The sequence below is a fragment of the Plectropomus leopardus genome, chromosome 16, assembly GCF_026936395.1.
Source record: "Plectropomus leopardus strain MGB_pleo_1.0 chromosome 16, ASM2693639v1, whole genome shotgun sequence".
Taxonomy (NCBI): Eukaryota; Metazoa; Chordata; class Actinopteri; order Perciformes; family Serranidae; genus Plectropomus; species Plectropomus leopardus.
Genome location: NC_142191.1, coordinates 9,758,329 through 9,783,977, shown reverse-complemented (window position 1 = coordinate 9,783,977; position 25,649 = coordinate 9,758,329). Strand labels below are relative to the sequence as shown.

Genomic DNA, 25,649 nt, shown 5'->3' with positions numbered 1-25,649 from the left:
GGCAAAGGGAGCGGGAACAAGTGTATATCCAAATACAGGTGCACAAGCCTATTGAGTGTGATATTATGTGACTGTGAGGTGAATTAGAGACACAAACTGCGGAGGCAGGTGTCAGCAAGTCCTGCGTATCATCAGATTCTCTTTATGCGTCAAAAACTGTAATAGTGTTGAAATCAATGCTAAGAGTGTGAAAAAAAGGCTGAATTTCAGTTCCAATCTGCCCCTGCCAAGAGGCGTGACAAAGGGTCAGTATTTTACAACCTGGGGATGAGAACGGGAGGAAAGCGAGAGGGTTGTTTTTAGACTGTCTGAACAAAAAAAATCATTTATAGCAGGCATAATGCGAAGCTCCACACTGTGATGACAAGATAAACAAAAGTCACGTGTATGATAATGCAAGTTTATCAGAGTATGGAACAACATTACTCATGTGCAAGCTGAGAGGCAGAGGAGAGAGGGGGGAGGGGTACGAATAAATCATACCTAATATGAAAACGGCATTAAAAAAAAAAAAAATGTTTTCAAGAACCAAGCTTTGGCAACTGACTTGGTAGTTTCAATCCAGAGCCATACAAGTGCAGCACAGCTTGCAAGGGGGTGGGAATTTGGGGGAAACACGTTATCAGTAAACTTGGTAGCGGCTGGCATCAGTCATGACCAATCTTATCATCACCGCCTTTACTCCTCTGCAAAAGCTGTGCACTCTGCATTTCCTGATGAGAACAGTTTTCAGCACAGCTGCCACAAAAGCTTCTCCCAAGGGGATTCGATGTCCTTGTGCAAGGAGGTGCAGAATCGGCACAAGTAAATACACGCCACCTTAAATTAAATTAACTTGGCGGGAGATAACACTTTTGCTTACCCTGGTGCGGTGGTCCAAGGAGAACTGTGGCACTGCAGGGAACAGTTCACAAAAAAAGCTACGCAGGAGCAAGTCATATAGACAGCTGATCGTGAGATTGGGACCACAAGTCATTCAGGATGCCCGTACAGGATGACTGGCATGTCATCCATAAGACGGTTCTGTATGCTTCTTTTAATAAAGTCTGCTCATGTGCACATTTCTTGATAAATCCATGATAATTGCAGAAACCACAGGCTGCTTCTATAAAGCAGCAGCCCTGCGCTGTGCACCTCAGGCATGTTCTAAGCAGGTGGGGAGCGCAAAAATACACAAATGCTTGACATCAAAATTACACTGCGGTGCCTGTTAATAACTGACTGACCCCCGCTGTGTCTGTCCTAACAGTCAATACAGGGCAAGTCAATAAAAAACAAACCACATGGAGGTAAGAACACAGCTTGCCTGTGCATCCAATGAAAACACTTCACTTCACTAAAATGCTGGCTGTGTGCCATCACAAAATGAGTGCCCCCTGGTAGCATCCATCTTTTGACAATAAAAGCCCAATTTGTGATTTAAATTCATGAATGTTAATTCCTCTGTTACTCTCGGAAAGACTTGCTGACTCAAACCTTCGACCCTCTGGAGCCGTTTACACATTAACGCTCATTTGCATACATGATTGAGTTTTTGGTAGAGATGAGTTAATCATGATAATTGCTCAGAGCTTTTTTACATGAAAACATAACATCCTGAGTGACACACATGCTTTTTTGTTACAGCTAAACCACAAAAAGAAGTCCTGCTGAAATTGGCTAAATTGTAAAAACTTTTGGCTCCTTCCATTTCCTGTTATAAATTTGACCCCATTCTGTGTTTACTTTTAGTGCTGTGAAATGTTCGCAGTTAAAGCAATGTGTGAGCTTTTGCCATTGTTGAAAGAAAACAGCAAGCATTTGGAGGTAAAATGAGACTGTCAAGAGTCCAAAGAAATTTCAGACTAATGCACAATGAAGGTTTCAGCAAAACGCAGAAGTGTTAGAAAATAACATGCCATCAGGCCCTACCTGCACAGCCGCATCGCCGCTTTCATATGTGTCATATCAGCGTTTCAAGTGATGCAGCACGAGCTGACCTTGTCATCTGGAGTTGGAGGGGACGGTGGATAACATGACATCTCAGCGAGACGCCTGCCAAGCTGCAGATTCCTGTTTGAAACCGACAAAACGATTAGTGATTGAGTCATCGCTGTTTTTCTTTTTAGACATTTAATGTAAGTGTTTTGTCACAACCCATCCTGTTTTTCCAGCGGGGATATTGCCATCAAAAGCAGTTTTTGTTTTGTTTTGTTTTGTTTGCCAAAATATTGCTGCTTTTTCAGCGAGGCGCCGGAAGCCAGACAGTTCAAGTCAAAACATGATCCTTTTCTAACCACAGCCAAGTTTTTTTGTGCCTAAGCTTAACCGCAGTGTTGTTGCAATGCAAAGTTTTCATTTTGGCTTCGGGAAGGCGCACACAACTTTAAACAGTTGCAATGTGTATTTATTTTACTGACAATTTAAAAACCAAAAAGCCCATAAACTTAACCTACGGGCAGGTTTTCTTTAAAAAAAAAAAAAAAAAGCCAAAATTACACAATTTGTCATAAGCAGAAACTGTAAAAACAGAAATTCTTATTGGTTTTTCTCATTTCTGACCGTCCTTGGAAGCATCATGTGCGACATAGTCTTCGTAAGAAAAAAATACAACCAAATCTGAGTTTGAAACTGCGATATTTCATCAAAATCATTCTTCTGCGTCTCATTTAATAATTTGCCGAAAACAAAGCATTGACACTAGCTGAACAAAATGCACTGCAAGAATTAAAAACTGAGACTTTCTCCAAATCCAGGATTTTGTCTTCAGCTTTTAACTTTGAACTTTCATATATATAAGGGTTATTTTTAGAAATCTTGTGGCCTAACTTACGTATGGCCGAGAGAAGGTCATGCATTTTCCTCAGGTTGCTCGGGGAGGCTCGGTCAAAAACATCTGTAGCTTTGACAGAAGCGCAATACAATGGTTAAAAATGTACAGCAGCTAAATGAATCCTACTGCATCAGATCAGATCAAGTATAAATTTGCAACTAAAAAACGTATTTATTTCTGCTTTTGACCACATTAAAAAGACAAGTGAATTGCTTTATATCAGTCTTACCTTTGCTGTTTGCTGTTGTGGCGTCTTTCACTCCTGTCCACAGATGCTCTGATGGCCCCTCGGCTATAAGGCAACATGGACATAAATGTAGAAACAAACGTTGGATTTGCGCTTCATATCATCATCATCATCACTCTTCAACACAATTTATACCACGCGCTTTGTAAAATAACAGTATGGGAGGTGTGCGTAAATTAAAAGTGGTTAACCCTCTCCACCTCACCAAGCCCGAGCTCTTTCTGCGCATTTGGCAGAAGTCGCGTTTTGTTGTTGCTCCATGTTTTTCTGGAGGAAGAGGTTGTGAACTACTTCCGCACGCGAGCACACGGATAGAAAGAGTAAAAAAACGGATCTATCGCTGCTTATCGCTCCTTTCTCTAAGCCGTTGCTTAAAATGCTTTCAGAAACATATTTTTCTGCACTGTTTGGCTGTAATATGACAATTTGTGAATAAGAAGTAGGTGCCATGTACTATTGTGAAAAGGAAGGAAAATACTGAGATGGAAACTAAGGGACTGTGCTGTATTTGCTCGATGAAGGGGGTTTATTTTTGACTCGACCCTCCCCAAAGCCAAAGATATTTTTCTTTGAGCCTTCCTGATTAAGTGGGGTAAAATGCATGACTCTCCTTTCACCATATATTAGTTATTAGAGTTTTTGAAATGATTTTTGAATTTGATATATGTTTTCACTCTCCTCATGCATGCTGGTTACTTCGTGAAAAAGATTTATTTTTGGCCAAATTTGAAATGAGACACAAAATGAAGTGATTTTTCTGAAATACCACCATTGATTTTTTTTTTTTTTTTTTCTGATGGAATTGTTTGTCCCACATAATGTGTTAAAGAACTGTTGGAAATTTCAGAATCTAACAATAATTTTTTAAAAAATGTTTTATTGCAAATGTGTATCAGGACTGTCAAAATTTGAAAATCTGTCAATTTCTGTTTTTAAAGGTTTTTTTTTGCTATAAAATAAATGGTTAAATTTTGACTATTCTTTAATTAAATTATGCCTTTGTAACCTGCCAAAAGGACTTTGGGGTCAGTAATATTTAAAATAAATTAAAATTTAAAGTTGTATGCCCCTCCACTAAGCCAAAATAAAAAGTGCAAGTCCCTCCCCAGTGCTTTTAATATTATTTGACATGCCTCATGGATTTTGCACCACTCCCTCCACTCTCATCAATAACAAACAGTCCCTTAGCAGTGCTGATGAAATATGAACCAAGATTCTGTTACTTTGTTGCCTTTTTGTTGCCTAAAAGAAATATATTTTAGCTCACCATTTAACTGTAATTCGAGGTCGTTTGCCAGCCGCCATATTATTTATAGTAGTGAAAAAATAGCCAGAGGGGCATGTATTGGTCCACTCTAGCTCAGTTCATTCTGGTAGTTGTGGGTTTTCCAACTCTTGAGCAAAAGCATATGCCACAGCCATTTTTCTGTCATTTCTCTAATCATGTGGCACCAATTTCAAAAGTTGCTGCCTTTTTTCTGCTGCATAGACAGCTCAGTTTTATGAAAAGATTATCTTTCTGACAGTGAAATACTTATTTTACATTTTAAACCAAACAACTTCATTAACAGAGATAAAAAGAAAGTAGTGGGAAAACAGTTAATGTGCTCAGAAATGGGTGATGAATGTACAAAAGAACAAAGGAGGATAATCGCCGTTAAGGCCACTGATCTCTGGGCGTTAATTATTTTAACCTTTATTTATTTCGGTGAGGTTTTACACACATTGACAAATGGGGGCTGACAGTTGGAAGCAGTTAGCTGCGCTGCTGAGGCATTTGATAGTTCAGTGCTGTGCTCATCGGCACTAGATTAGTAATACTCGACTTTCAGCCCACAAGCCAAATCTGGCCCCCAAAAGGGTGATGGGTAGCCCCCTAACCATTTTTGAATTCACAAGTGACTCACACTGGGAATTGTTTTTGTACTTCCAGTACAAGTGCGGTGCCAGAGTGTTTAAAACTGCATCAAAATAGAGCTTATTTATTAAAAAAAGGGGGCCAGTGGAGGATCCGCCACACCGCCCAACAGAGGTCCTAGCCTTTAATGTCCTCTAATGAAACATACTAAAATCCTAGAAATCCCCTGAAATCCTACAAACATCCTAAAATCCTAAAAAATATATAGAAACGTCCTAAAACTGTTCCATAATTTTAGAAATGTCGTAAAGTCCAAGAAATTTCCTAGATTCCTTGAAATATGTTAAAATCCTAAAAACGACTTAAAATCTGAGAAATACGCTAAAATCCTAGAAACGTCCCTAAAATCTTAGAAATGTCTTAAAATTCTAGAAATGTGCTAAAATTGTAGAAATGGCCTAAAATCCCCAAAATATCCTAAAATTCTTGAAATGTCCTAAAATCCAAGAAATGGTCTAAAATAATAGAAAGCTGTTACAGTCCTGGAAATGTCCTGATATCTTAGAAATATCCTTTAAAAAATCTAGAAATGTCCTAAAATCCTAGAAACATGTCCGGGGCTGCTGCGACTGGCCCCTGGCCTCCTGTCATTTTGCAAAAGTGGCCCCCAAACAAAGCAAGTTGAGTATCCCGGCACTAGACGTTACATGTTCACCTTCCAGATTCATGTCACTGATAAACGGATCATGTGACTCAGGAAAGTATCTTGGAACTGAGTGATGTTTTTTTCGTATTAGCTGTTGTTATGTGACTCAATTTCACAACACACACACACACACACATACACACGCACGCACGCACGCACACACACACACACACACACATATTGTACTGCTCATTCAATCCCTTGCTGCTCCAATGATATGCAAACAAAAATAACAAATGCGTCTGGTTATATTTCCAGTCATCCTAGAATAAATTTCACATCACTTGCATCAGGACTTTGCCAATAGGGCCAGTTGGTCTGAGATTTATGTGTGAGCATATGACTCTGGAAAAAAACAATTCTTCCTCCCAATCAATTTAATGTGGTCAAGCCTGAGACCCCAAAACAATAACGGCTGCACTTGATGGCTGTGATCATATCGCACAGCCAGCACCGTGCACAAGAGAAAAAAACAGTCCAGACAATGACCTCCGTCTGACCTCTCTGATACTGCTCCCTTGCTCTCGCACAAACACACACACACACACACACACACACACACACACGCTGACACACATGGTCTGGTGGTGTTGCTGATGTTGGCACATTTGTGCTCTGGGACAAGAGCTGCTTCATTGGCACTGATTACCGCTTTATCCTTCGCCTGCAAACACCAGCCAACATCACCCTGCATACCAATGGAGTACACCAACCAGAGAGATAAAGAGGAAGAGGGGAGAGAGGGGAAGAGAGGAAGAACCAATATAAGAATGAAAAAAATATGGGGAAATTGGGAAGTAAGCAGGCCTGGAAATATGGAAAAAAAACAGTAAAGACTTTTTACCTCATTTATTTAGTGTGTTTACGTTTAAGGTTGATGTGACCGTTGTACGGTCACTTTCTTTGTAGAAACTCTTCAGTCTTATCAGAATGAGAATCAGTAATACTTTATTGACCCCTGGGGGGACTTGTTACAGTCTCTCAATATAAAGCATAGAGAACTGTAATAAATTAGGGGGGATGAAAATGAGAAATTAGGAAAGATAAATACAATTAAATAAAATGAAATGAAATTAAAATATGTACATTATGCTACAATATTTAACACTTGCATGTAACATCTTAAGAATATAAAAGTGTATAATGTGCTGAGTCTGGGAAGTGTCTAAAAATATAGAAAAATGTGCACTGTGTGACATTACAGTGTATAAATTAGTATGTAATGTTTTAGAATTATTATAAGAAATTTAAAAAGGAGGATGAAAATAAGACATTTGTAGAAATATATAATAAAAATATGTGCATTATGCTACAATATTAGTATTAGACTAGTATGTAACATATTAAGAATATAAATGTGTATAATGTGCTGCGTCTAGGAAGTGTTCAAAAACAGAAATATATGTATTGTGAGACATTATAATGTATAATGTAGTACATAAAATTTCAAAATTAAGAATTAAAAAAAGGGAAATGAAGACAAAAAATTAGTAAAAATAAACAAAATAAACTAAAAAGATCTCTGAGAAATGAGAGAAATCTCATCACCTTCTTCTGTGTGGTGATACAGTTATCTTGAGTAACTGGATCATGATTTATGAAAAAAGACATTGCCATTTAATTTTTAAATATAAACGTTTTTGGAGCTTTGAGCACCACAAGCTGCCGTCTAGTATCATTATATTGCACAGAAGTCAGACATCTCTACGGCTGATATCTCCAACAGTCTGCAGCTCACACCAAAACTATCTAGACTGATAAATAGCACTGTGGGTAAGAGGAAAAATGTGTTTTTGATTTGGGGAAAACTCCTTTAACCATATCATTGTCACATTATAAACTGTATTTATTTTATAAACAGTAATATTTTTAATGACTTCGTCCTGTTGATAGGGGCATTCGAAACGCATCAGTCTAAAGGGCATGGACAAACAACATATTTAGGTATTTAACTTGGAGGACCTGTTGGTTTTAGCATTAACCATTACTGTCATAGCCGCTGTTCAGCCAAAGTTATATACCTAATCTCACTTTAAAGAGCTAGCTGGAGTTTGGTTCCTGGGATTGGCTATTTTGTGCATTATAAAGCAATGTTCTCTATCAACTCTACCTTTATCATGCCGTGAAATTGCTTTGAGATACTTATAGTTTCTATCGAGCAGCTGAATAGGGTATATTAGAAACATTTAAGAGGTGAAAAGAGGGAGCAAAACACATTAAAGATTACACTTACGGTGGTTAATAAACCAGGTCTGGTGAGCAGAATCTCACTTGATTTGTGCCACTGCACTGTTCATTGAGCTACAATCTTTCTGTCAACTCAGCATATTGGACGCTATGATTTTGTTAACTACGTGGGATCACACTGAGCTGTAACTCTGTCCTGTCAGTTCAGCGCAGGGAGATAGCATTCAGCATGTCGGCCTTTTCCTGCACACACACACACACACTGTCTGTGAAAGGTAGAGGTCTTTTCAGAGCGGAGCGACTGTAATAAGTTAGAGATGGAGAGGAGTTGAATCTGCACAAGTTAACATTCACGGCCACATCGATGGGCTTCAGATGTGTCAGATGACGGCCTCCTGAATGAGTCACAGTCCGCAGTCTGAGGAGAGCTGATAAGACCCGACGGAAGACCTGCTTTTCAGCAGGAGACAGATGGAGCTGGAACAAAACACACGACACACAAAACACACAAAACCTGCCCAGACATACACAAGATAGAGGTATAGTGTCAGACAAAAGAGAATTTGGTTTTCCAACAATATCTTTGTTTAAAAAAAAACCAAATCCCTCACAGTTCATAAACAGATCTAAACTATTGCAAATACTTTATTTATTGAATCACTCTGCCTGCACCAGAAGAGAAAAAGAAGAATCACTCAGTTTATATATTATCAAAGTGTAGACAAACCAATTAAAAATAATCTTTAACAGATGGCTTAACTTTAAATCTAACTTCACATTCAAATGTATAGACTGAACTTTATTTATGAAAGGAGGCTGGGGTGGGGCTTTTTTTTGTTTTGTTAAATCTTGACGATCCCTGAAGCCTTCCAAAGTGACTGGGGGATAATGCATGACCCTCCACCATTTTTATTTTTTAATATTCACACCAAATGCAGGTATTGATGCCGATGCAACAACCTGCAGGCTGGATTTAGGGTTCAGTGGGTATTTAAAATAACTATAAAATACAGCTATTTAAGCTATATGTCCCTTCTCTGAGCCAAAAAAGCACCTCTCCAGTGCTTTTTAAACTATTTGACATCCCTCCCCTGGTTTGCAGCACCCCTTCCCTGCTAATAAACAACAAACACTCCCTTATTGACAATAACTTGACACTTTCCCTCTTTTTTTTTGAGATGGGCACTGCAAAGAGGAACACAGTACAACAGATGAAGCTGTTACGTATCACAATGGGAGGACCGGCTGTGTTTGGAGAAGCATGGAGGGAGACTTTTGGAACTGGTGTTATACAGGAAGACTTTTGCCAATTCAATCCTTCATATTGGCAAAAGCAGTGTTTCGTGAGCAAACTATGCCAATTGCTTCCCCTGTTGAATTGCACGATGTCTTGGGACAGCTTGATGCCATATGCGACTGCCTGGATGCGAACCAGGGTCTTTAAGCCGGTAAAAGACTGTACTGTTCAGACATTACTGAACATCTCTATTAAAGCTGCACTGTTCCAAGACAGCAAATTTAGGCGAGCATGCTCCATTGCTTTATGCTCTTCTCCAAACAAAAACAAAACCTTTTCTGTTATCACTTGTAACAACAATCTCTAAAAGTCCCTCTCCTCTTGTTTGGGGAGACAGATGAGGCTCTGACATGATGGCAAACATCATTATGGCACTGTTAATATGGTGGGACAGCCTAATTGATTTCCACAAGGATTTTTGCCATTTATCCAGTTATTTATGCAGCACTTTGGGCCCATTTCAATATAGAAAAAGTTGATCATGGTCAGGGTTTGGAGTCGAAAAGGGGAAAACAGTCCTTTCTTACAGCTTGTAAATGTTGGGAAAGCACAGTTTTTAAGCCCACACACTATTACATTTATCATAGATTAATTAACTTTGTCATAATATCTGTTCCCTACAGCCATTTATACTGTGATGTAATTGACTGGGTTTCATGCACGTTTCAAGATGGTAAAGCAGAGCTCACGTTATTCAACACCATTAGCCAGTGTTTGAACAATGTGGTATAAAGTCGTCAACATCAGCCTCAAGAACTACAGGTCCTTTATTCCTTTGCGTTTTCTTACACTGCACTGTAACTTTTATTTAATTTGTTTTTTTATATCCATTTTAGTAATTTTTTGGCTTGTTAATTTTTAATTGCATTTAAACATCTTTTTTAAAATGTGTTACTTTTGCACTATGTCTCAATGCTTTTAATGTTTTTTATAGAGCACTTTGCTGAACTGTGATATATAAATAAACTTGCCTTGCCTTGTTTTAGAGGCTCACAACTTTTTTTTCCAGTAACAGTGGTACACAATCTACCATTTTTGGCTAAGCTTTGGATCTTTTTTGTTTAACCAGAAACAACCCTGAAAACACCATCACCAAACCAACCAAAATCCATTTAAATAAACAGTATCTTTAATGTGTATACGGTCAGCATACTGTCACATGTAACTAGTTAAATTAGGGGTTAGTTTAACCAAACAGGCCCAGAGTGGTTGCATTGCAGCCTGGCTTTTACTCTTGCTCAATAGTGGATCAGTTTTAAAAAATGTTATTCCCATTAGTTACTTAGAAATAAAAACATGGGAAAATAGGGTCCAGGTTTTTGTTTTGAGAGGGTTTAATCTAGAACTCACCCAGGGGGGCTCGAAAAATAGTAACTGATTACATTACCCATGGATATCTCTCCCACTAACCATGGTATTAGCTCTTAATGGGACTCTCAGTAATACAATGAGCCATTTCTGCAGAAACAAACAGTTCTGGGTAGAACCTCAGCCCTTCAGGATGAACCCTTTTGGTACCTTTACGTCTAAGAGCGAACTGTAGGACCTAAGCTAGTCAGCTGGGTACGCTAGAAAAGGCCAAAAACAAAAGACACCTCTCTTCAAACTCTATAAATGCTCAGTATAGAGGTCCAGTTTCCCTGGATCCTGGCCGTAACCTTGACTGTGCCTGACCGTGGTGATAGCTGTGCTGATGCTGCGACCCTGCCTTTGGTTGTGCTCGTGCTGTGGCTGTACTGATTCTGTGCCCCCCGCTCGCCCTGATCGTGGTCTGGTCCTGGTTGCGCCGATGCTGTGATCTTGCCTTTGAACAACTCCCTTTCACATATGCATGAGACTGTTATCATCTCTATCAACATCATCATAGAGAGCAATTACTAATTTCACACCTACCATTATTGTAATATGACATGCATCTGTTTCTATTGTTCTGTGGTCCCCTGGCCCCCCTCCCCTCTCCCCCTCTCTTTCCCTTTCGTTTTTTGCCATAATTGATGTGAGGGTCTAAGGGCAGAGGAATGTCGTACACTGTAAAGCCCTCTGAGGCAAACCATGTTTTGTGATAATGGGCTATATAAATAAAACTGACTTGACTTGACTTGACTTATTAGAGTGTCATGCACTTACAAATGTTAGGCAAACAGTCCATTGTCCTTAGTCACGGGCTCAGGATTAAGTCCCCATGGTGATAAAGCTTCCACCCTGCTGAGGAGTCCTTGAGCAAGACACTTAACCACGTGTGAATGGAGTAAGGTGTCCCTCAAACGAGGAAAAACATTTTTGTCAGCAGAACTACATCACCATGGTTAAACAAGCATTAAAAAAAAACATCATTTTCATTCATTTAAAATCTGCTGGTGCAGATTTTTATGCTATAATTGCTTATTGTGCGGTTTAACCAAGCAAACACACTGAGCCTCATTGCTCCCGTCTCCCACTACAATAAAGACTATACTCAGTTCAAGAAATAACACCCCAAAGCAAAGTCCTCACTGTGATTATAGATATGATGAGGATGTTGATGGCTACCATCTGCAGCACCTAAGCACCTACAATCAACTCAAACACAAAAGACATGCTGGAGGGTATAATTGCTGTTACACATTGTTTCCTGACACAAGTGGCATCTGATTTTTTTTCATATTAAATCCACGTCCCCAAAAAACACCAATTAAAAATGTTTCTTGCTGATGTGTTCATTTAAAGAAAAATTAATATCCGCTCTTTCATTAAAAATATTTTTATCCCCATTACAGATGAAAACCTTGGCAACCAAAGTCTGGGGTTCTGTCACTGCTATGACACGGTGGCAAGTTTTATTCTGATATTGTTGAAAAATAAATTACATTTGTTCCAACGATATACACACGTGGCACTGGTGTGAATAATTGTCATCCAGCATTTACATAAATGTCATTATGCACCATGACACACACACACACAGAGGAGGTAATTGTAGAATAATTGTTGATGCTGCTGAAACCTTTATAGGCACGCGTCCTGACTTTTCTGCTTCCTGTTTGTTTGTCTCCTCACTTAAAGGGTTAGTTTGGTATTTTCTTTCAACCTGGACCCTATTTTTTGATTTTGCATCTAATGGTGACAGCATTTTTTAAAATATGTCCAGTATTTAGCCAGACCAATGCAGACAATCAATCAGCAGAAAACCAGCTGCAATGTAACCACTTGTTGGTGATTTTCAGAACAGTGCAAAGATGAATCAAATGGCTTTTGTGTGTTTTTTATTTTGTTTCTGTCGACTATGAATTAAGTGTGTATGATAAAATTACAGTTTATGAAAATGAAGTGTGGTGGGTTTGGTGATGGCAGTTTTGAGCTCTGTTTCTTGGATAACCCCCACCACAAAGTCTTCTCTCAGGAGAAAAATGAATATTTTTTTATGTTAATAAGTATATAAAGCACCTTAAATCATATTACTGTGCCAGGTGCAATGTTTTGATTCTTGCAGGAGAGCTCTTTACATTCACAAAAGAAAATCTTGTTTTTGCCACTGACAGGCTCAGATTATCATTTTAAGTGACTGACAACATATCGAAAGGACCCCTACAGATATATAAGTCTTTGTTGAAGAGTAAGATTCTTTTTGTTTAAAAAGAAACAGCCCTGAAATTGCTATTGTCAAACCCACCAGACTCTGTTTAAATAAACAGTAACTTTATCATCATAAAACACACTTCTTTTAAAGTCTTTCCTCTGTTCCAACAATCAACAGCTTTGGTTTGGGTGAAATAAACCCCTTAATTCAGCCCATTAGAGGTAAACATATGCTGGCTCTACACATGCTAAAGTTCATTTTTATTTAAATAAAGTTTGGTGGGCTGGCAATGGCGATTTTGGGACTGTTTCGGCTTAAACAAAAAAAGATCTTATTCTCTAACAAAATGGTCTATCTCTGTTGGGAACCTTTCCATAATGTTGTCAGACACTTATAATAACAATCTGAGTCAGTAGCAAAAACAGCACTTTTAGTGGACATAAATTGACGTGCACAAATGCTTGAACTGGTTACACTGCAACTTTTCTTTGTGGCTGCCGTCTGCAGCACTCTCGTTCAATATTGGACCAATTTGAAAATGTGTTGCTCTCATTAGTCACTTAAACACAAAAGTTGAAAATAGGGGCCAGGTTGAAAAATACTGAACTTAACATTTAATACATCACAAAGGTGTTTCTTACACTGGGCAACAGCTCTCCTGAAACCATTAAAACATGGCACAGAAGCACACTAATTTCATTTAAGGTGCCATTTATTTATTCCTGCAAAATAATATTCAGTTTTCTCCTGAGAGAAGATTTTCTGATGGATCCTCTCCAGGCTTTTCACTCTGCGGTGAATTTGTCAGAGCAAGAACACAGAGTGCTTCAAAGGAGAAAGAGCACACTGCAGGAGATTTGATTGGTGATGACTGAAGGAGCACCACCTCACCGCTCCATCACCACCTGAACCAAACCTTTGGACTCAGACTTACCAAATATTCCTCTTACAACAGGAAATTGACTCAGGTCTGTGCTGATAATAATGCTCTATTTTTTTATTTTTTTTTACCTGACACTGCTCTGTAGCTGACCCTGCTCTCTGACCTCCCTGGAAAGGCGCAAGCAAAAAGATTATTTTCCCCGCAGGGATCAATAGACTCTCACAAAAATGGCTTACATTGTGTTTTGTGCTACCTTTGGATTTTATACACACAAGAAAAAAAACAGCCTTTTAATGATTTTGTGATTTAGAGAACAGAATGTGGAAATACCACCAGCACAAGAACTGATATACAGGTGGTAGTTAAAATGTTGACATGACATGTTGTACTGTTCTGTGTGCTGCTGACATCAGCGCAAACACAAAAACATACTCATCTTGTGCCTCAAGGGTTTATGACTTCATGTAGTGCCGTTACTCCTCAAAAGACGCCCTTTATTATACACATATATAACCGAAGCTTTTTCAGTCTACTGTAACTGTTCAGCAAAACATGGTTAGCAACTGAGTGTGACTGCATGGAAGGGTACTGTACGACACATTATCTACTAAAGCTGACTGCAATAATTAGAATATCTGTCAAACTTTTAATCTTTGTTTCTTAAGCTATGTTTTATCTTCTGACAAATTTTTCCAGGTTCAATATTTTTGTCCTTTTTACTTCAAACTTTATGTATTTTTCAGTCAATATACACACAAACATTCAAATACACATACCCCACCTACCCCAGACCCACAAAAAGTAAATAAATTGGGGAACAAATAAATAGGTAACAAAAATAAATAAAATAAAATGAATTAACTAAAAGAATAACACAAAAATATATAACATTAATAACAGTGATACCAGCTGAAAACTAAAAAATATCTATATAAATAAAATATATTATATTATATACTGTAAAAAAAAATTTCTGTTAAAATTACAGCAAAATTCTTGTACAGCACTGCCTTTAAAGGGGGACCAGGTGTCTCTAAATTTCTAAATTATTTCTTATTTCTGTTGTTCTAACAGTATTAAAGACAAAACCTCTTTGATCCAGTTAAGAAAAGATGGGTTCTTTGCAAACTTTGAATTGTAGAAAACAAGTCTCCTGTCTACAAGTGAGGTAAATGCTGCTGAATTAGGTTGGGGTGTAGAGATGTTTACATCCTCACTGGGAACTCCAAAAATAGCCGTAATTGTAATGGGCTCAATTAATATATAAACTTCCCGGTGTGGTACGATGCTGTGCAGCAGAAAAAAAAATCTGATTGCAGACGAACCACAAACGACTGCACCAGTTGGAATTGTCCCTGCCGGCTTCCTTAAAGTCAAGATGGCTGTGAGGATAACAAAAACAGGCACAAATTCATCTAATATCATCCCTAACCTCACTGGATCGTAACATTTCTGGTATGGAATTAATCTTAATGTTGTGGTTCAAAATGCAATTAAAGCTTTTTTATCAATGTCAGTTTTTGAGCCATGAAGAAGGTCAACTGGCCCCAACTGGCCAGTTTTGACAAGTTTTTCAACAATTAGGAATAACTGCAGCCATCAAAGATCCATGAGCATACAGTCATAAATGTGCATACAAAATATTAGGCTGAGTGGTCCAGTAGTTCACCTAATGTGCTGCAGTTACTGCAGTAAACCTGCAGTTACGGTGTTGTATAAAATATCAACTCGTACAAAAGACAGACAGGAAACTAGAGTTTACACACATGAATGGCTTGTTTGCATGCGAGTCAGTAGTGAGTGAGACAGACGGACACACTAATGTTTGAATACACTTGTGAATAAATTTGCGGACAGCTGAATGTGTGTGTGTGCACGTCAGTCTGTTTCATCTGCATGGTATGGCGCCGCAGCATATATGATTTAGTTAGTAATTAGGGAATAGAGACGTATCCAATTATTGGGGTTGTGAAATATCACCCTGTCTCAGTAGTTATTCCAGCACCGTCTGCACCCTGCCTTATTATTACACCAGCTGCATATATGATTAGGTGTGTGAGAGTGCAAAAAAGAGAGAGAGGGAGAAAGACACAGAGAAAAAAGAGAGAGAGAGCAAATACAGTATATGTGTGTGTCCAGGAAAGGCGGCGCCTACAAAGGAAACTCATTTCTGCTCACTGTAGATTATATGTGGCAGGACCACATGCCCGCAGGAGCTGCAGCCAAAGCCATTGCTGACAGTCTCATGACACCTTGTGTGTGTGTGTGTGGGGGGGCAGGGCAGGGTACTACTGGTACTACTTTTCTTTTCCTGTCTGACTTTAAGTACATGGACACACAAACACAGATTATACCACTGTAGCACATGGATGGATTACTGAACAGGCCGACCAGGCACAGACTCAAGTGTGGTATGTACCAGGGCACCCTGTGAAGGCCACAGGGCTGCAAAATACCACGTAAATTAACATGTACTCACCAAGAAGAGACACAAAAAGACAAACTGCAAAACAACCACGAAAAAGGCCTCAATGACAAAAAAAAACCCCTCAGAACTACATTAGACAAAAAACGACTACAAAGAGACACAAAATAACTACACTGAGTGCAAAGCAACCCCAAGAGGCAAAAAATAACCTCAACCAGACCAAAACAAAAAAATAAAAACGAAAAGGGCCAACAATAAACAAAGCCACAAAATGACAAACAAAAAAAACAAAACAACAAAAAAGTCAAAATCACCCGAATGAACTGTACATTACTTAAAAGAGACACAAACTAGCACAAAAGCAACAAAATTATTGCAAATGGCCACTGAATAACTACAGAAAGGGGGGAAACAACCAAAAAAGAGTCAAAAATGACTAAAAAGAGACAAAGTAACTTTAAAGAACACAAAAAGGGGATTCAACAACCAAAGAGAGACACAAAACCACCTAAAAAGACACAACATTTTTATGAAGAGAAAAAAAAAGGACAAGGAGGCACAAAAAGACTAAAATATACACTAAATGACAACAAAAACACACAAAACAACTACAACAAGAATGGCACAAAATCAGTGTGTGTTTTCAGTCCAATGTGGATGAGGTGGTGGGACCTTGTCTGCGTCCGGGGGCATAATCAGGCTATGCTTCTGCAGCATAAACTAAAAAGCGATCAGATACACACACTCCTGCTCTCACAAGGAGGTGTAAATACATAGAGGGACATATGCACAACTGCATAGATTGCTGTGTGTGTGGGAGAGTGTGTAAATCTGCACAATCATATCTCACCCACTGTAAAAGCCACCATGCGCTCTGCCTGTCAACCAGTGGAAACAAAGAACAGGGAGCGTTCTATGTCAGCAACTGGAGTGCTGCTATCTCCAACCATCTGGGAAAAGAAAAAGAGAGATACTCTGAGGAGCTCTCTGGATGCTGACGGGAAAAAAAAGAACAGATTCCTGATGTGGAGGTAGACAAGACTTACTCTACGGAGAGAGATTTGACATAAACCCTGAGATGGCTATCTGCTCTGGGCAGTGATAAAAAGAGACATAAGTGTACTCGAGTTTATCTTGAAAGTATACAACATATCATGCATGCAAAAGTGAGTCTGAAATTTGATATGCGTTTCATTGCAGTTGCGTGTACCAAGACATCAGTGCAAAGTAAAATATTATGAGTGTGTATTCATCTCCCTGCAGACTCCTTTGTCTTGTTCCCCACCTTGCACACAAACACACACCTGCCTCCAGTCCCTCCCTTTGTATTCTTTACCACACACATGCACACACGCACGCACGCACGCACGCACGCACGCACACACACACACACACACACACACACACACACACACACAAAGACACAAAATGACAACAGACACAAAATAACTACAAAATGGTAAAAAAAAAAAAAAAAAAAACAAACAGAGACACAGAGTGTTACAGAGACAAAGCACAAAACAACTACAGAAAAAGGAAAAATAGTAAAATAGAGATACAAAGTGACAACAAGGAGACACAAAATGACCATAAAGACACTAAACTGCAATGTATAGACACAAAATCAAGACAAATAAGGTCAAAACATCCAAAAAGGGGCACAAAATGACTACAAGGAGACAAAAAAAGACCATAAAAGACACTAAAAAACAATGATGTGACAAAAATGAAAACAATTAGGGGCAAAACAACCAAAAAGAGACACAAGGTGACTATAAGTGGGCATAAAGCAACCTTAAAAGACACTAAATGACAATGTGGCCACGCAAAATGACAACAAATGGGGCAAAATCAAAGACACAAAATGACTGCAAGGAAACACAAAACATACATAAAAGACACTAAATGACTTCAACATAAACAGAATCAAAATCGCTACAAAATAGATGACATAAACCTTGAGATGGTGTTCTGCTGTGGGCAGTGATGAAAAAATTGATGCTACAATTCTAAGTATACATCATATTATGCATGCAAAAGTCAGGCTGAATTTTTTATATGCATCTCATTTCAGTCAAAAGACACACCATCAGTGCAAAGCAAAATATTATGGGTGTGTATTAATCTCCCCATAGACTCCTTTGTCTTCTTCCCACCTTGCACACAAAAACACACTTGCCTCTACCCCTCCCTTTGTAGTCTTCACCACTCGCACAAACACACGCACACACACTGACAGATATAAGCGAGAGCGAGTGATACAGTGAGCTAGTGAAGCATGTGGAAATAATTTACAAGTTACACATGGGAACTGGAGGACAGAGCCTACTCTGGTATTCAGGGAAGGTGGGAACACATTTGTCATGTCCTACAGCAACAGTGCGCATGCGATAAGGGCGCACTTTTGGAGCATTTTGGAGATAGCGAGAAATGTTTATAGCACATCAGAGCGCAATAAAAAAAAAACTCGAGCTTCTCTCATATGCCCGTCTTGAGATATGCAGGCTGTTATCACTGCTGGCTGTTGCCTTGAAAACTTGCCTGCGCGGACTGATCATGTAGAGAATTCCACAGCTCTCTGACAACAAAAACCATGCCACGGTAACAGCCGCCTATCGCCGCCAGCCGCCCTGCGCGCACTCGATTGGTTCCTCCGCATGACTGGCGTGCTCTTGCACGGCTCTCATTGGCTCGCGCGTAACGGACCCGTGACTGCGCTCCAGTGAGACGCGCGGAAGGCGGAGCGCGCGGGCTGAGGCGGAGCTCTCCTTGGTACTTAAATGGAGCTGGTGCTGAAAGAAGTGAAGTACTAGCACGCACGACAGCCGGAGCGCCCGGTGCGCGGTGCAAAGAGTGAGAGACAAGTGTGAGAAGAAAGAGGAGAAGAAGAAGAGAGACAGTAGGGAACGTGTGCAGCCCTCTGTACTAATGGACCATAAGGATATTTAACCATTTGCCCGGGGAGCGCACAGGTATCCTTTTTTCCTCTTCATTTTGCGCCGTGCGTAAAAACAGGAGTTTATTCACTCACACTGTTTTTCTCTCCTGTATTTTGCTCCTACATGGGAACCGCAGGCTTTTTTACATTCCACTGGAATTAATGATTGACTAATGGGTGTGAAGGGAGCAAGGTGCAGTGGATCATTGATTGTGTTAGTGTACTCTTTCGGCTCAATCACACGAGAGAGCTCTTGCCTTTCTACACAGGTGACTGCCGAAAAGTGTTTTCTTATCTTTTGAGCAAATGCAGGCAGGAGTTTGTGCATAATGCGCCTTGTTCTGTAATTTTTTTACGCTATTGACACCCCTCTCTCTCCCTATCACTCTCTCCATCTCCCCTCTCCCAGACACCGCAGTCCATGCCTCTGCCTTGCCAGGTCATTGATGGGAAATCAACTGGATCGGATCACCCACCTCAACTACAGCGAGCTGCCCACGGGGGATCCGTCCGGGCTGGAGAAGGACGAGCTTCGGGTCGGCGTCGCCTACTTCTTCTCTGACGAAGAGGAGGAGGTGGACGACCGCACTCCGTCTGACTGCGGCTTCACCAAGGACCACAGCCCGGCCGAGGAGGGACCCTTCTCGGTCAGCGAGGTGGAGTACTCCGCCTTCTGCGCGCAGGAATGCATCTTCTCCAAGCTGCGGGAGAACGAGGACTTGAACGTGTACTCGGCCAAAACTTTGCTGACTATGTGCAAACCGGGGGACCTGCTGGAGCTCGTGGCCACCGCGCAAGCCCCCCACTGGGCCATCTACGAGCAGGACGACCAGGTGATTCATCTGCACAAGGGCGAGATCCGCAAGGACAGCCTGCTTGAGATCAGCAGCGGCCGCCACGGGAGGATAGTGAACAATCGTTACCGGTACCGACCGCTGCCTTCTGACCTGGTGATGCAGAACGCGGTGGGACACCTGGGCCTGAGCAGCGAGGAGATATGCTGGACCAACTCGGAAAGTTTCGCAGCTTGGTGCCGCTTTGGGAAACGGGAGTTCAAAGCGGGGGGAGAGGCGCACTCTGCGGAGCAGCAGTATTTCCTCAAAGTGCATCTGTCCGGCAGCGGGGTGCACACTCTGGTCTTTCGCAGCCTGGAGGACATGATCCGGGAGAGGAGGAGAGTGGACGCCAGTGGAATTCTCAAAGAGCTGTCTTTGGTTAACGGGGGCAAGGAGTGATCAGGGATTCCGTTTGATATCCTCTCCTATACCCTCCTCCTCCTCCTCTCGCCCCCATCTCCCGCTGCGCACGGACGCACAGTTTTGCGCACACACAAGCACACACACACATGCAAAAGGACCTGTTGGTTTTGGACTGTTTGTTACGGATGGATGGACCTGCGTCTGGACCCGAGGCGCTCTGTGGAAATTCCATCAAATTGTGTTGAAAACTGAGAGAGAGCGGCCATACAAACAGACAACGCCCCTTCAGATCCAGAATTCGTGCTGAGTGGGACACACGATTTCTGCTAAAAACCCACCCCCACCCCCCACCCCCGACCCGAATCACCTTTACAGACCGCACATAGCGCACACGGCTCGGTTTGGTTTTCTGTTTAATTTCTCGGGATAATGGAATTGGCCCCCTCTCGGCGTATAGGGCGCCTGCTGCGGCAGACCAGACGGTGAGAGATGGTGGGGGTAAAAAGAAAAAGATGAAAGATAGGATCTGGGATGGCTCTCGAAAAGTCTCCCTTCTATTTTTTTACTGTTAGCTTTAAAAGGACTGACCATAACACAGATCCACTAATTCAAAGACCTCTGATAGTCCCCAGTTGGCTACGCAGTTGCCTAAACAAAGCATTTGGCTTGTTCAAGCTCCCCCTTTTTTGCCATAACAAGAGTATTGTCATTCTCACAATGCTGTCATCCTGCTCCACAGCACTGGATGTATGTGTAAATTGTATTCATACATTGATTTGAATTTGAGTCCCTTATTTTTGTATTTAAGTTTAGTGGATTTAATCTTTTTTGGTTCAAAATAAATGGAGGTTGAAATATGAAAAAGAAGCTCTTGGTCTGGCAGGTGTTGTTTTGGTCACAGGTAATTTCCTACATACAAACAGCATAATCTCTCTCTCACTCTCACTCTCACACACATGCAGCATATATGAATTATTAATGTTCCAGTACCTCCTGACCTGCCTGAAGCCAAATGGGCTTCATATATCTGCACAGTATTTGGAGGCAGTAAAATGGTCATCTGCATCAAACCCATAAAGGCTTTATGAAAAATCCATATGGGATCTGGGAGCTACAGTCTTAAGGCAGCTGTATAGAGTCAATGGGAGCATATAGTGTTTTGCCACAGGCTGTTTTTTCATGTTTGGGTTTTATCCTGCTGGCATTTAGACATTCACAAGCATGTTGATCTCCAGATTATTCCGTCTTTTAAATTTCTCCACTACACATGTTCTTGCATCATATTTCATAGTGGGCGAGATGTCCTCCATGTTATCATGAGGAAACACATGGTGTTGTTATGGCACCAGCGGCTTTATCTCTGGATTGATGTTTTGACTCTGAAAGTCAGAAGGTGTTGAACCTTTTCTCTCTGGAGTTGCTGTAGTATCAGTGAAGGTGGAATTAATCACTTCAGTCGAACTTCTCACGTGAGCTTAATTGAGTCTGAAAGGACCAGAGAGTTGGATTCATGGAGAGGTTTTGCCGTGATGTGTCTTTGTTCTGCCTGTGATTCATCTCTGATTGTACAGAACACTGTAAAATCTGACAAGTTGATCTCACTTTAAGAAACGTATGAAGCCAATTGCCCTGAAAAAGGTACGTACACAAAACAATTAATCTAAAAATGTTTAGTTTATGTCTAAATATTAAATTCACCTACAATTTAGTTGTTTTTACTTAATTTTCTGAAGGTGTTGCTACTTAAAAATGACATGTGAAATGATCTTGTTCTTTCTAAGTGTTAGCAACTTCAGTAAACCAAGTTTAGTCAGACTCAACCTGATCATAACAAACAAGATTTTGCTAATGATTACCTTAGGAGATCTGCGAGTTCTGTTTTGTTCGCGTGTTTAACAAAATATGCAAATACAGGGTGCCCAGTAGCTCACCTGGTAGAGCGGATGCCCCATGTACAGAGGCCATGTCCATACCCCAGCAGACGCGGGTCCGACTTCATCCTGCAGCCCTTTACTGCATGTCATCTCCTCTCTCTCCCCTTCATTCTTAATCTGTCCTGTTAAAAAAGTCAAAAATGATATTTTTTAAATATATCCATACAAATTTGACTAGTTTTCAACCAACAGAATAGAGATATATACATCAGTAAACTTGGTTTACTTGAATTTACAATACTCAGAAAGATTGATTAAAAAACTTGTCATTTTTCAGTTGCAACACCTTCATAAACTAAATGTTAAGGTAACTTAACAATTAGATGAAAAGTTAACATAGCTTAAGACTAATACTTATATTTACTGAGGGTTTCAAGGCAATCAGTTTCCTGGTTTTTTTTATTTCAAAAATTTTTTTTTTAATAAAATCGACTTGTCAGATTTTATAGCGGAAGAGGTTTTGAAACATGTTCCCAGTATAGAGCTTGTCTGGGTGAGTCTTCACCTCTAGATATTTGGATTTTAGCCGCAGTTACTGCTTGCTCTAAATGGTTCTGAATGGTTCAAAATTAGGGGTAGAGACCAGAATGGAACCAGTCCCATGGTGGTGGAAAAGGGGTAAGTGTGGTCATAAATAACTGCAATGCAGGTGGAATGGCAGACAAAGAGTTTGCATGTGTTTGTGAGGGATTGTGTGCAGGAAAACCAGCATGCAGGGTTACCAGTGTGCGTCTCTGGTGGGACTGATGTTTGCTGCAAGCTCAATCAGGTCTTCCCCTTATTCTGTGTGTTTACAGATGTTGCCGTCTCACCCCTCAGATGTGCATCGTGTCAAAATACAGACTAATAAGTCTTTGCATCTTGTAAATGTGCCTTGAGAAAATTTTCCCAAGCTATTGACCCAAATACTTTGTTCTATCGGCTTTTCTGTGAATGTATTGACACATTTCTTTTCTTGTTAACTCCAGATTCCTCTAATTCTCTTTGGCTTCTGTTGGCTGGTGTTTTCTCCAGTTTTGATCTACTTTGCTCTCTTCACCTTTTGTTCCTCATTTTCTATTTCCATTTCTTTTCTACCTGCACGGCAAAACAACAGTTTCGATAAACACTTTTATTTTGAAAATGGGCAAAAAAAATAATGGAAATCGTGTTTGTAGACGTATTAAAACAGATAACAACAGAGTGCTTTAGTCAGAATCTAATTTTGGATTCCTTAATTCCAATAACCCAAACACAACGTTCTTGCAAACAAACATCTATTGTGGATAAATGTAGGCAAACAGCCCATTTTATCTCCTTGCTTTCCTTTGTCTTACCCTCTGACGAATGTTCTGTCTGTTCAGTGTATTTCTTACAGGCTCCATGTTAAATTGAGGTTGCCCCAGGTGGGTGATTGTGTGTGTGTGTGTGTGTGTGTGTGTGCGTCAGACATCCCCCCTGTGAGTTTGAGAAATCAGGGTACTGGGGCAGCTGGTGTTGGAGTTTGTATGTGTGTTTGTGGTCTGTGACTAATAGGCCTCGGAAAAAGATTTACGTGTGTGTGTTTTTGTGTGTGTGCTCCAGGCAGATAATGCACACCACATTGTTAGCTTGAGGAGAGGCTTCAGCCATCTGACGAGACATTGTATGTGTGTATGTGCTTCAGTTTGGGCTCTAGAAACCATATATGTGTATGTGAGTAAATGTGAGTGGGTGAAAGTCTGAGACCTAACAACGTGTTGTCATCCCAATTCGTCAAATAGCTACCGCTACTTTGTTAATGGACCCACACGTCAAAGTAAGATGCGTTAGGTATCCTCCTGCAACAGTTTTGGATGTTCAGGGACATCATGTCAGTTTCCTTTTGTTACCTGCATTGTGTCTTTTCGAAATGCACTTCTGTTTTCATAGGAAATGTACAGTTTCTGCTCGTTACCATAGATGTCTAATGAGACCTAGATACAGCACTGATGATGGGCCCCCGTTCATTCCTACAAAGGTGTCCAGTTTTGCATGAAGGTAAAAAAGCTCTATTTATGAGGATAAAATTACCCACATTGTCATCATTGTGGAGCCCGTATTATAAGCGCACTAAAGACTTCCACTGGCTAAGAGGCTAACTTTCAGTTTAGCGCTCTGCTAACTTGAATGGGGATAAAATAATTTAAATCTCTTCCAGACTTTCAAAATGTTATCAGACCAAATGAATTAAACCCTGATAGTAAAACAAATCAATTTGCTGGGGTCGTGACGCTCAAAAAATATATATCCACAGACGTCTCTTTTTCCGTGTATGTCAATGGGCAAAAGTCTTTTCGGGCCCCGTGGCATCAGCCAATAGACCTAAACAGTGTAATACCACTTTTGGCTACTACATAAAATTCGCTTTAAAGCCTGGCACTGTTCCTGGGGGCTATCTAGCCACATGTATACAGTCTTTTTCAAAATAAACTGACAACTCCTAAAACACTTAGTTTTAGGTTATTTCCATAAATTTAGGCAACAAAAGCATGAGATTAGGTTTAACAAACACATCATGGCTTGGCTTAAAATATGTACCGTTATAACTAGCCTCATGTAACATCAGGCCTCATGTTCAGCATTTCAGCTGCTGCCATCTTGTTTTTTTTAACCAGAAGAGACCATATTTGGATATTGGATTAGACTGTACACTGACTCAAAGACTGTAGCTACAACTTGCACACAGCCTGTCATTCAAGCAGTCTGGCCCTTAAATAAGAGTATCTTTGGGCCTTAAAATATTGTAAATAAGGGGGACATATATATAAAAACTCACCCCGTACAGTTGTCATGAATGTTGAAATTATCTATAGAGACCAAAAGTGTTTTTTGTACCTGGCTGTTTATTTCCGCTGTGAAATTCGGCATTTCAACATGGGGAATCTATGGAGATTTACGCCGTTAAGGAGCCAGCCTCAAGTGGCCATTTGATGAACTGCAGTTTTCAGCACTTCCACATTGGCTTAGTTTTTCATATATACTTATATATGCATATATATATATATATATATATATATATATATACATATGCCATATATGTCATATGCTGTCTGCATGTCTATTCATTGAGGTCTGCATTTTTGTATCCCATCAGCGACAGTGTGAAAGTAAATGCTGTTACTAAGGCAACTCCAGCCACTGTCTCATACTGTATATCCACTGAGGTCTTGTGTCTGCATGCGCGTGTGTGTGCCTGAGCAAATCCTCCACAGCTTAAAGCTAGTTGTTAGCCTTAATAGCGAGTCGTGTAAGACAAACATATGACAACCCAATCTCTCTCTCTCTCACCCTCTCTCCTTCTCCCTCTCACACTCACTCACTGGGGACCAGCTATTGTTCGTTTGTGCAGTGGTATGGATGTATTCAGTGCACACTGCGGTTTGTTAGTGTGTCTGTGTGTGTGTGTGTGTGTGTGTGTGTGCGCGCGCATGTGTGTGTGTGTGTATGCATCTGGACAAAGCGGATCCCAGCTAGCCTGCTGCCAGCTAAATCAGTGGTCTCAGAGGAGATGTTCTGGGGAGGAGGCAACAAGACAGAGTATCCTGTCTGTGCGATGCCTTTAAGAGGATCTCCCTCTAATCTAGACACTGGCCTGGACTCCCAG

General features: G+C 40.4%; 1 protein-coding gene and 2 long non-coding RNA genes across 3 annotated transcripts in view; 1 reads left to right on the top strand and 2 right to left on the bottom strand.

The window, feature by feature from the left end:
* Nucleotides 1-3,689, bottom strand: part of LOC148186826 (uncharacterized) — a 33,717-nt gene extending 30,028 nt beyond the window's left edge. Inside the window, exons 1-3 of the long non-coding RNA XR_015779111.1 lie at nucleotides 3,042-3,689; nucleotides 2,813-2,881; nucleotides 1,912-2,052 (exon numbers count right to left, since the gene is read on the bottom strand). This is a non-coding gene — a long non-coding RNA (uncharacterized LOC148186826). The remainder of the gene's footprint in view (nucleotides 1-1,911; nucleotides 2,053-2,812; nucleotides 2,882-3,041) is intronic.
* Nucleotides 3,690-18,769: 15,080 nt separating this feature from the next.
* lratd1 (LRAT domain containing 1) lies at nucleotides 18,770-20,978 on the top strand. Its single transcript, XM_042503827.2, has 2 exons — nucleotides 18,770-18,946; nucleotides 19,322-20,978. Exon 2 carries the CDS (start codon nucleotides 19,359-19,361, stop codon nucleotides 20,145-20,147), a length of 789 nt encoding a protein of 262 aa, XP_042359761.1. The 5' UTR covers nucleotides 18,770-18,946; nucleotides 19,322-19,358; the 3' UTR covers nucleotides 20,148-20,978.
* Nucleotides 20,979-21,666: 688 nt separating this feature from the next.
* LOC148186825 (uncharacterized) overlaps nucleotides 21,667-25,649 on the bottom strand; it is a 61,436-nt gene continuing 57,453 nt past the window's right edge. The window contains exon 5 of the long non-coding RNA XR_015779056.1: nucleotides 21,667-22,167. This is a non-coding gene — a long non-coding RNA (uncharacterized LOC148186825). The remainder of the gene's footprint in view (nucleotides 22,168-25,649) is intronic.

Excerpts from the sequence above, each read along its gene's own strand:
- lratd1 (XM_042503827.2), top strand. The coding sequence starts at position 19,359 with ATGGGAAATCAACTGGATCGGATCACCCACCTCAACTACAGCGAGCTG.